The sequence below is a fragment of the Calidris pugnax genome, unplaced genomic scaffold (assembly GCF_001431845.1).
Source record: "Calidris pugnax isolate Ruff unplaced genomic scaffold, ASM143184v1 scaffold103, whole genome shotgun sequence".
Taxonomy (NCBI): domain Eukaryota; kingdom Metazoa; phylum Chordata; class Aves; order Charadriiformes; family Scolopacidae; genus Calidris; species Calidris pugnax.
Genome location: NW_015090990.1, coordinates 3,383,631 through 3,393,051, shown reverse-complemented (window position 1 = coordinate 3,393,051; position 9,421 = coordinate 3,383,631). Strand labels below are relative to the sequence as shown.

Here is a 9,421-nt window from a genome sequence, read left to right as displayed (position 1 = left end):
GTGCCTGGTGATGCCCCTTTTGGGTTTGGGGGGGTGCTGACAGGGCTCTCTGGGGTGTCCCATAGGTACATGTTCCATGGGGGAACGAACTTCGCCTACTGGAGCGGTGAGTAGGGCCCTGTCCTGGGGAGGGGGGTCTCAGTTCTGGGTCATGCCCCCCCCCGTTGCATTGCAGGCAGCCTGGAGCTGTGTTTCATGCCCTGGGCTCTGCCAGAGCGCTTTCCTCCTGCTCCCATCCTTTCCCCGGCCAGGTGCTGACTTCAAGGACCAGTACAAACCAGTGACCACCAGCTACGACTATGATGCCCCCCTCTCGGAGGCAGGAGACCTCACTGAGAAGCTGTTTGCCATCCGCACGGTCATCAGCAAGGTGCTGAGCCTGGCAGGGGGAGGGGGACAGTGCCAGGCCCTGCTCCCTGAGCCAGGGAAGAGGGGGACACAGAGGGACGTGGCAGGGCAGGGGACATCTCCCTGCTTGCTCCGGGGGGCAGCTGACAGTTTGCTGTTCAGTTCCAGCCCCTGCCAGTCGGTCCGATGCCACCCGCCACCCCCAAGTATGCCTACGGCAGGGTGGTCCTGCAGAAGGTGAGTGCTTGCTCTGGGGGCTGTGCTGTCCCTGCCTGGCACTGCCCAGCTGCCCTGTGCCCATCCCTCTCTTTGCAGCATGCTGACCTCCTGGATGTCTTGGATGTGCTGTGCCCCTCTGGGCCCATCCAGAGCCAGTTCCCCCTCACCTTTGAGGCCATAAAGCAGGTGAGGGGCTGGGTGAGGTGGGGGAGATGCTCCTAGGCTTATCTCCCCTGCCCTGGCTCTGGGGTGGAGGAGCAGAGCTCATCACCAACCCTGTGTGTGCTGGTCCCTTTTCTGTGCCACTCGCTGTGTCCCGCAGGTCCATGGCTTTGTGCTGTACCGTACACAGCTGCCTCGGGATGTCGTGGACCCAGCCACGCTGGGGGCTCCTCCCCACAGTGTCTGCGACCGTGGCTACGTGATGCTGCAGCAGGTGAGGCTGCAGGAGCACACCCCATCCCTGGTCCAACGCTCAGGAGGGCTGTGGGACCTGCCAGCAGCAGGGCCAGGATCTTGGGGACAGCCCAGGTGCTGAGAGCCGCACTGAGCCCTTGTGGAGCAGCCCTCTGGCCCGAATTTGCCCCCTTTGGGGTGCAGAGGGGTGGGCTGTGGTGGGGCAGGATGGGCGATGCTATGCTGGCAGGCTGCTGGCAGTGTTCCGGACAGGGGGATCTGCCCCTGTGGCTGCAGGAGTACCAGGGGACACTGGAGCGGGACGGGCAGACAACGCTGCGTGTGACGGGCAGGGAAGGAGACACTCTGGACGTGCTCCTGGAGAACATGGGCAGGATCAGCTTCGGCGCCAACATCAGTGACTTCAAGGTGAGGGGAGAGGGCCCCAGAGGAGATGGCCTGGACAAACACCCCCTCTCCTGCCACCCACAACAGACCCCAGCCACGGTGGGGCCACCCCCAAACCTGCTCCTTGCTCCATCTCACACCGTCCCCTGGCACACCTGGCAGGAGGGTAAGGCTGTGAGATGGGTGCCACTCTCTCCCAGTTGTGTCACCACGGCAGCCGGGACAGAGCAGCCCCTCAGAGGGGATCCCATCCCACCTCTACTGCTGTGAGGGTGATGTGACCTGGGGAAGATAAGCATCCCCCTGCTCTCTCTTTTTCCCTCCTGCTCCATTTCAGGGCTTGCTGAGGAACCTCTCCTTGGACTCAAGCCCTCTCAGCAACTGGCTCATCTACCCCCTGGCCATAGACACTGCCATCCAGCAGGGCTGGCCCCACGCTGCCCTGCCGAAATCAAGCAGCAGGAGCAGAGCAGGGCCAGCCTTCTACACTGGGACCTTTGAGACCCCTGGCATCGCTTGGGACACCTTCGTGAAGTTCCCAGGTTGGACCAAGGTAAGGCGGTGTGTAGCCAGGAGACAGGGTGAGGGTGGAGAGGGGCAGAGCTCAATCCCATCTCCAACTTCCAGGGCCAGCTGTGGATAAACGGCTTCAACCTGGGCCGGTACTGGCCCCCTCGTGGGCCCCAGCAGACCCTCTTTGTGCCCGGCTCGGTGCTGCACGTTGGCCGCCCCAACAACATCACAGTGCTGGAGCTGGAGGGGGCACCCCCTTCCCCCCTTCTGCTTTTTCTCGACCGACCCCTTTTCAACAGGACCCTCGCGGCCACAGAATAAATGCAGGGCTAGGGGGAATTGGCGTTGCTTCTCGCTGGGGAGGTGGCAGGGGTCTGGTGAAGCACAGGGGCTGCAGGGCCCCAAGTACAGGGCACGTGTCCTGGCACGGACAGCTGGAGCTCCTTCCCTCCCCCGGGGCCAGGCAGGGTCTGTGTTAAGAGAAAGGGGCTCAGAGTTGAGCTTGTTTTGCACGTTAATCCCAAATAGTTCCAGTGCTCCTGCTGACACCCCCCACACCTCGGGGGGTCAAGGCACCTCTTTATTGATGATGCAGACAGAGGAGGTAGTTGATAATGTGATACGGCTGAAACAGTGATGGCAGCCAGGAGAGGAGAGGGCAAAGCACAGCCCAAAGGGTGCCCAGAGGCACAGCTGCAGGTACCTCAGGGCTGCAGGGTCTGGATAGGTAAGGATCTGTCCCACTGCCACGGGCAGCAGCCTACGAGGTAGCCATGAGAAAAGCGGGCAGCAAGATACCCCACATCACGCTGCAGCTGGGCCATGGCGCAGTCCTGGTCCTTCATACTAGTATGTAGGGACCTCCTGATCGTAATGTCCCCAGAGTCACCACCAGAGTGACATTCTTGCCTTGAGCCTTGTCAGAGTTGCCCTGAAGAATGACATGACCAGCTGGGTCCCTCCAACAAGCACTGCTCCACAGGCTTTCCCGCGCTGCACACCCAGCGCTCAGCCGTGTCTCCACCGCATCGGTCCTTGGCAAGTGGCAGCAGTCCCCAGCCTTACGTGTGGCTGGCCCGGGCCCGGCGGTGTGTTTGCAGGCAGGTTGTGGAGCAGAAGGAGAAGTCGAGATAATGGAAAGGGATCCTGCCCAGTAAGGACTCGCCACAATGCCAGCAGCGGCTGCAGGAAAGAGCAGAGGTGGCCCTGAGTGAAGGGGACACTCACAAGGGGGTTAGAGAAGCAGAGAGGAGTCAGTGCCTGGGCTGTGACATGAGACAGCAGGAGGGAGCTGGGGCTCCTCTGGTCCCACAGGGCTCACCCAACAGCCTGGCCAGGAGCTGCCGAGGGTGAGGTACCTTGAGGCAGGCTAAAAATGGGGGGAATTTGTCCCCACAGTAGGTTGTAAAACCCCTGCCCGTATCAGCACAGGTAGGGCTGGCTGCCCACAAGCCTGTCAGCTGGCATAAGGAAGGGTCTTTCTGTCGGGTTCTCACCACATGGGATGCAGGGTGAGGGGCGCAGGAGCGGCTGGGGGATTGGCTTGTCATAGATCGTGGCTGCAAGTGGACCAAGTTGTCCTTTCCAAAATATTTCAGGGGCAGGGCAGGGGAAGAGAGCAAGAAAGCTTTTAGACAGGCACTGCTGGGAATCGAGCGGACAGGAATAGCTTTAGGCTGGAAATGAGAACTGGAGCAAGAAGGGCAGGGAACAGCTGAGCTGACGTGGGAGAGGAGTGTGTTTGTGGAGCTGTTACCTGATGTTGGCAAGAGCAGTGCCAGTGTCCTGCAGCTGCGCAGCCAGCCTTCGCTCGGCAGCCAGGGCCCTCTGGGGAGCAGAGAGACAGCTCAGCACCAGCCCCAGCCCCTGGGAGCCGCTGTGCCCAGAGCCCACCCCATCGGCACTGCCCCAGCCAGGCTGGATGCCCTTCCCCACATACAACCTCACCTTCTCCCTGTCGGACAGGGCTGCGAATCGCTGCTTTTCTTCCTGCTCCTGCTCCCAGCGCTGCTGCTCCTCCCGCTTCGCCTGGTCCCGCTGCTTCCGCTGGGCTTTCTGTGCCCGCTTCTTCTCCAGCTTCTTGGCCTCCATCTCCTGCGTGAGGGGTCCTGGCACCTGGGGGCAGAGGGGAGTCAGTATCTCCCACCGAGCCAGTGGCAACAGCACGAGTGGGCGAGAGGCGCTTTGCTCTGGGGTCCCCCAGCCCCCAGAAGGCAAGGGCAGGCACCTACCTTGGCACGGCTGTAGTCATACTTGTCTGGATGGTCCACCATGAACTTGCGGAAAGCGTTGCGGGTCAGTTTGTCAGCAGAGACACAGTAGGGAGTCCTCTCCTGCCCATCTCTGTGAGACAAGGAAGACCAGCTCACCCTGACATCTTACTGCCCGTGTCCCCCTGGGCTGTGAGCCCAGCAACTCCCCAGAGATGTGCAACAGGTACTGCATGCCAGGGTATTGCAGCCAAGGAGGGGAAAGTTGCTTATCCCTACACCAGAACCCCCCAAATCCTCCCCTTCTTGCATCTCAAATGCCCTGCAAAGGGCGATCTCATCCCTACCCCCTGAACTGCCTACCAATAAACCAGGGAGCGCTTGGGAGCAGTGCCCGCCTGCTGCTGCACCAGACCAGGTGGGCAGAGAGAATGGTGGATCAGCTCTTAAACCTCCCGTAACAAACCCAGAAGTCCTGGCTGGTAGAGACCAACCCTGCCTGTCCCAGGACAAGGCTGGCACCAGTTTCCCATGGCTGATACAGGAGGGAATTGCTGGGCTCCCAGACTGGGGATGTTCATCAAACACTGGGTGCCCTGTGGCCATACCTGAGGGCAGGGTCAGCACCCGCCTCCAGCAGCAGGCACACAGCCTCAGCCTTCCCAGCCCGTGCTGCCACATGGAGCAGGGTGTAGCCACGCTCATCCACGGGCTGGTTGAGCAGGGAGCGGGCCATATCCAGTGGCTGTGTGTCCTCTTCTCCATCTCTGCTGTCCCCCGGCAGGTCCCCACTCTCTGGCACACCCAGGAGGTGCCGCAGCGTCCCCACATCCCCCGTTTTGCACGCGGTGAACAGGGCATCGCGGAGCTGGGTCTGAGGGTGTCCTATGAGGGAAGAACAGGAGGGGAGTCTGATGGCTCCCTGGGCAGAGCAGTGCTCTGATTTGACAAGGAAACACACACAGCGCTGCTAAGCATGGTCCTACTAGCTGATTCGGGCACTGCAAGATCTCCAGCACCTTCAGAGTTTGTGACAATGTGCCATGGCATTGCTGGGCACTGTTTGCAGCAGCCAAGCCCTTTCCTTCCAAGGGTAAGACCCACTCCAATCCCCCCCGAAACACCTGGGGGTGACGTCTGCCCCCCCCCAATTCAGAGCTACTGCTCTGAACTCGTGGCTCACTTGAAGGCATGTGGCTGCACTACAGCCACCCCACACCCAGCTGCTCTGGGCACCTGTGTGACAACATGCTCTTCACCCTGCTGCAAAGCCACCAGCAAATGGGCAGGCATCCACCCAGCCCAGCTCCTGACTCTACTTACCTCCATCGCCCCAGGGAAGAGGCTCAGCCCCAGCCTCCCCCTGCAGCTCCGTTGCCAGCCCCAGGCCAGGCTGCCCAGACTGGGTACCATGGCATCCCGTCTCTTCAGCACAGGGCCCTGCACAGGGAGCACACAGTGATGAAAAGGGCAAGGGCACCAGGGCCAACCTCCATCCCAGCCACAGCAGTCCCTTCCCCAGTGCCTTCCTACACTGTCCTTGTCAGTCCTTCCCCCTCACCTTTCTCCACCTTCTTGTCCTTCTTCTTCCTCCTTTTGCGGTTTCGCTTGGGCATCACTTCAAACTCCCGGAGGTCCAAGGTACTCAGTGTCACTTCCACAGTCTCCAGTTCCCCTGCAGGGCTTTCCTCCTCCTCTTCCTCCTCCTCTGGAGCTGAGGGGGGTGACAAGACAGGGCCTGAGGCCCCACCACACACAGGATGAATCACTCTGGGCTCTCAGCCAGGCAGGCACACCCTGCCCTTCTGCCCAGCACAAGGCAACAGTCTGCAGAATCCCACTGAGGTGCCAGGCCCTGTCATAGGGCTGCAAATCTGGTCCCATGCCATAACACCAGACCCCTCTGCTTGCTCAGAGTCATGTCTCCTTCCATGGCTCAACTCACCACTTGGGTCCTCCTGTGAGGGATCCATCTGTGCTTTCTGCTGCCTCTTCTGCCAGCCCTTCCGGGGGGATCCAGTGATGTCCTCTAATGGTGTGTCCTTCCCTGGGCAGCAAGGGTGCTCCTGTCATTGCCTGGGGACAGGGAACACCCCGTGTCTCCAGGGATTGCGGGTTGGTGAGCTAGCACCTCCACCCCTTAGGGCAGCATCCCCTAATGCACGAGGGATTGAGTCACCCCATCTGCTCTGAACCACAGGCACTGGGGCTGGTCTGACTCACCGTACACCTGCAGGTTGGCCAGCGTGGTGTGGACTCGCAGCACCTCTCGCAGGGTGGCCCTGCGGGTGCTGAGAGGAATGTGGCAGATGCGAGGGTCACCCCGGGTGAGAGGTGGGTTCCTGCCGCCGAAGAGCAGCGCACGGTTGTGACGAGGAGCCCGGAGGAAGATGCGCTGAGCTTCATTCAGGTGCTGTGCCCAGGCTGCCAGCAGCTCCTGAATATCCTGGGGAGGAAGGGTAGGCACTATGGGGTCCTGAGCACACTGCATGGGCACAGGTAGCTCTGGAGTAGGGAGAGACCCGGGACAGAGCAGCCTCAACTGGGCCCTGAACCTCTTTGAGAGCTCACACCCCACCCATGCCCTCCAGCAGCAGTGTGGTACCACCTCGTGGAGCCAGCCATGACCACATCTCCCTGCCAAGAGCCCAGTGGTGTGGTGAGTCCTCACCTTGAGCAGTGCAGCCTCGTTGTAACGCCGCAGGGAGGCTCCGGCTGACCTGGGTGCTGATCCTGGGGTCTGGGCATCCCGTAGGCCCTGGGCCGTGCCACGCCGGGCTCGCACCGTGTAGCGGTGGAAGGTCTTGTGCTCCTGCACCTGGGGGCTGCAGAGAGGGGCAGGCATGAGCAACAGGGGCCCATGCATGGAGAGGAGGTGAGCTGATGCTCCCCGGAAGGCTTGAGGCTTTCCCCTGGGGCCTTAAAGATTAATACAGCTCTTGCAGCGCAACTGGGCTTAGCCAACTCTCAAGCCAAGACCAGGAGGTGTGGGTGCCCAGGCCGTGGTAAGCACTGCGATGAAGGAGTAGGGAGGGGATGGGCGGCCAACACTTAGACCCACTTGACCATACCCAGCAGGAAAAACCCAGCTCTGTCCCCCTCTACTCACCCCCGGAACACAGCTCCTGCAAAATGCCCGCCGCCCATCATCAGCACAACCCAGCAGGTGCTCTCACCGAGGCTCTGCAGCGACGCTGTCAGCTCCACTGGCTCCTCGATGCCACCCTGATACATAGACACCCCTGCTAGCACCCATGGGATCACCTCACCACCTCTTGCTGTCCCCCAGAACAGAGATCAGCCCCTCCTCCGGCTCCAGAAGCAGGTTTCTGGGAGCACCCCAGAGCAAAAAACCAGGTCACCAGCAAGGCTGGGGCTCTGACCTGGCACCAGAGATGACCCTTCCCATCTTGGGATGTGGGTGACTGTCAGACAACATCTACACCCCAGTGCCATCCACCCAACGAGCTGGGCTGTGACTTGCCTTCCCGACGCCCAGCACGCAGCGGTAGGCGGAGATGAGCTGGCCCTTGGCATTGCGGAGCAGCACCTTGTGGGAACGGGGGGCCGGGGGGGTCCCAGGGCTGTCGCTGGCAGAGGGCAGCAACTCTGACTCACTGCTTGTATCTGAGCTCTCGGAATCAGATCCTGAGATGCTGGAAACATCACCTGCAAGGGAAAGATAATGAAGCAGTGGAGCAGGGCAAAGATTAACCAACAGCCTCCCCAAAACTTTGCAGGCGACTCCAAGGGCTAGCCCACGACCCCAGGAATGTCCTGTCCAATACCCTAAGTACCACAGGGGGCTGTGGGCTGGGGAGATAGAAGTCTGGGGCTCTGGATCTCCAGGTTTGCCTAGGCAGGGGTTCAGGGAGAACACTTCTTTCTGTCCATAACGAGTCAGCAGGGCTCAGGAACAGTGCTGGACCCCCAGAAGACCCCACAGGGGCAGAATAAAGGGACCCTGAGCTCACAGAGATAGCCAGCGTTTCATCCCTGAACAGAACAGTTCCAATGATGTTGTTGACAGCCTCTGGGCTCTGCTGGGGGCAGCCTTATTCCTCACCTGTGCGGGTCTTCTCCTCAAACGCTTCTACTGGCAGTGTCCGGCGCCCCAGGAGTCGTTGCTTCAGGTTGAAGCGGTGCCAGTCAAGTCGGTAGTGCTCAGTCTGTGGGGAAACAGGGATAAGGCAAGAGGGTCTGGGCGGTCCATGGAAACTCCCACCCCCAAAATGCCCTGAGGTGACAGACTCTGAGGGCTACACCAATGCTGGGACCCTGCAGTGATCCTGACTGGAAGACTACACTACATTAAGGAGTTAGCTATGTAACAGTTAACCTGAAAAGGAGCAGGCCTGTGCTGCATGTACTATTTACCTCCAGTAAATGACATTTTAAGCAATAATACGCAGGGCCTGACTGCCAGATCCCAACAAGACGTCGGCAGCGGAGCTCCAAGAAGCAGCCGGTGCTGGGCTGAACCACAACAGGGCTGTGCCAGCCCCACTCCCACCTCACGCTGGCCACTCAGCCCTGCTCACCTGCTCCTCCCGGCTGCCAAAGACCTGCCCGCAGGTCGAGCAGCACATTCGCTCCGGCACCTCGGGGACACCATGGGCCTTCTCCTCACTGCTGGCGCCTGCAGGTTTCTCTGGAAGAAGAAAGAAGGGCAGTGCACAGGCGGCTCCCCAGGATGCACCACAAGGAGCGGGGCCTCCCGGATCTCTTTTCAGCCACCCCAAAAAGCCCTACGGTTGTCGAAGGACCTTGGGGTGATGCTGAGGAAAAGTCCATTGACCCACCCACCCGGCAGCTCCCACGGCCAACCTCCAGGGCGGCCGCTCCAGCTATGCTGGGACAGAGCTCCCTCTTTGCAGCCTGGGGCTGGGGGACATAACCCTGGCCGAACAACCCCCCCTGCGGAGCCCCCCCTTACCGTGCCTCGCAGGTGCCGGGTCAGCCCCCCACGCCTCCGCAGCGGCTCCGGTGACGAGGGTCAGTCCCTGCAGGAGGACGGGGTCCTTGGCGGCCTCGAAAACCGACCTGCTCTCCGGGGCGGGCATCGCTCCTGCTCCCGGCGGAGGGGACAGCGCCTGAGCGACGGGCCTGGGCCAGAGGCGGGGGGGAGGCGGGAACCACCCCAGGGTGACCGGACGGTTCCCCTCCCCGGTGTCCCTTGTCCGCCTGTCCCATGTCCCCGCCCCACGGGCTCACCCCGAGCCCTCCCTGCGGCCGGGACCCTCCCGCCGCCGCTGACCCCGGGACCCGCCCCCCAACGCCATTAATCCGCCGGGGTTGCCATCGCCGTGATCTCCCCCACCCCGTCC

General features: G+C 61.4%; 2 protein-coding genes across 3 annotated transcripts; one reads left to right on the top strand and one right to left on the bottom strand.

The window, feature by feature from the left end:
• Window positions 1-69: 69 nt before the first annotated feature.
• On the top strand, window positions 70-2,250 carry LOC106895023 (beta-galactosidase-1-like protein). Its single transcript, XM_014954106.1, has 8 exons — window positions 70-106; window positions 252-370; window positions 511-585; window positions 664-753; window positions 890-1,003; window positions 1,261-1,392; window positions 1,709-1,924; window positions 1,999-2,250. The coding sequence occupies exons 1-8, from the start codon at window positions 70-72 to the stop codon at window positions 2,203-2,205; spliced, it is 990 nt and encodes a 329-aa protein (XP_014809592.1). The 3' UTR covers window positions 2,206-2,250.
• Window positions 2,251-2,421: 171 nt separating this feature from the next.
• On the bottom strand, window positions 2,422-9,204 carry ANKZF1 (ankyrin repeat and zinc finger domain containing 1). Of its 2 annotated transcripts, none has more exons than XM_014954104.1 (15): window positions 9,031-9,204; window positions 8,636-8,745; window positions 8,161-8,263; window positions 7,579-7,763; window positions 7,204-7,319; window positions 6,766-6,919; window positions 6,318-6,540; window positions 6,040-6,141; window positions 5,656-5,832; window positions 5,418-5,534; window positions 4,703-4,979; window positions 4,116-4,227; window positions 3,832-3,999; window positions 3,641-3,711; window positions 2,422-3,066 (listed from the first exon to the last, which is right to left on the bottom strand). In XM_014954104.1, the coding sequence occupies exons 1-15, from the start codon at window positions 9,155-9,157 to the stop codon at window positions 2,946-2,948; spliced, it is 2,163 nt and encodes a 720-aa protein (XP_014809590.1). In that variant the 5' UTR covers window positions 9,158-9,204; the 3' UTR covers window positions 2,422-2,945. The 2 variants fall into 2 exon arrangements, with proteins under 2 accessions (XP_014809590.1, XP_014809591.1); XM_014954105.1 differs by having other exon boundaries at window positions 5,656-5,808.
• Between the last annotated feature and the right edge of the window lie 217 nt (window positions 9,205-9,421).

Excerpts from the sequence above, each read along its gene's own strand:
- LOC106895023 (XM_014954106.1), top strand. The coding sequence starts at position 70 with ATGTTCCATGGGGGAACGAACTTCGCCTACTGGAGCG. Across the intron at positions 586-663 it reads GCAGGGTGGTCCTGCAGAAG|CATGCTGACCTCCTGGATGT; the intron begins GTGAGTGCTTGC and ends CTCTCTTTGCAG. Across the intron at positions 754-889 it reads CCTTTGAGGCCATAAAGCAG|GTCCATGGCTTTGTGCTGTA; the intron begins GTGAGGGGCTGG and ends TGTGTCCCGCAG.
- ANKZF1 (XM_014954104.1), bottom strand. The coding sequence starts at position 9,157 with ATGCCCGCCCCGGAGAGCAGGTCGGTTTTCGAGGCCGCCAAGGACCCC. Across the intron at positions 8,264-8,635 it reads TTGGCAGCCGGGAGGAGCAG|ACTGAGCACTACCGACTTGA; the intron begins GTGAGCAGGGCT and ends GTTTCCCCACAG. Across the intron at positions 6,541-6,765 it reads ACGAGGCTGCACTGCTCAAG|GATATTCAGGAGCTGCTGGC; the intron begins GTGAGGACTCAC and ends CTTCCTCCCCAG.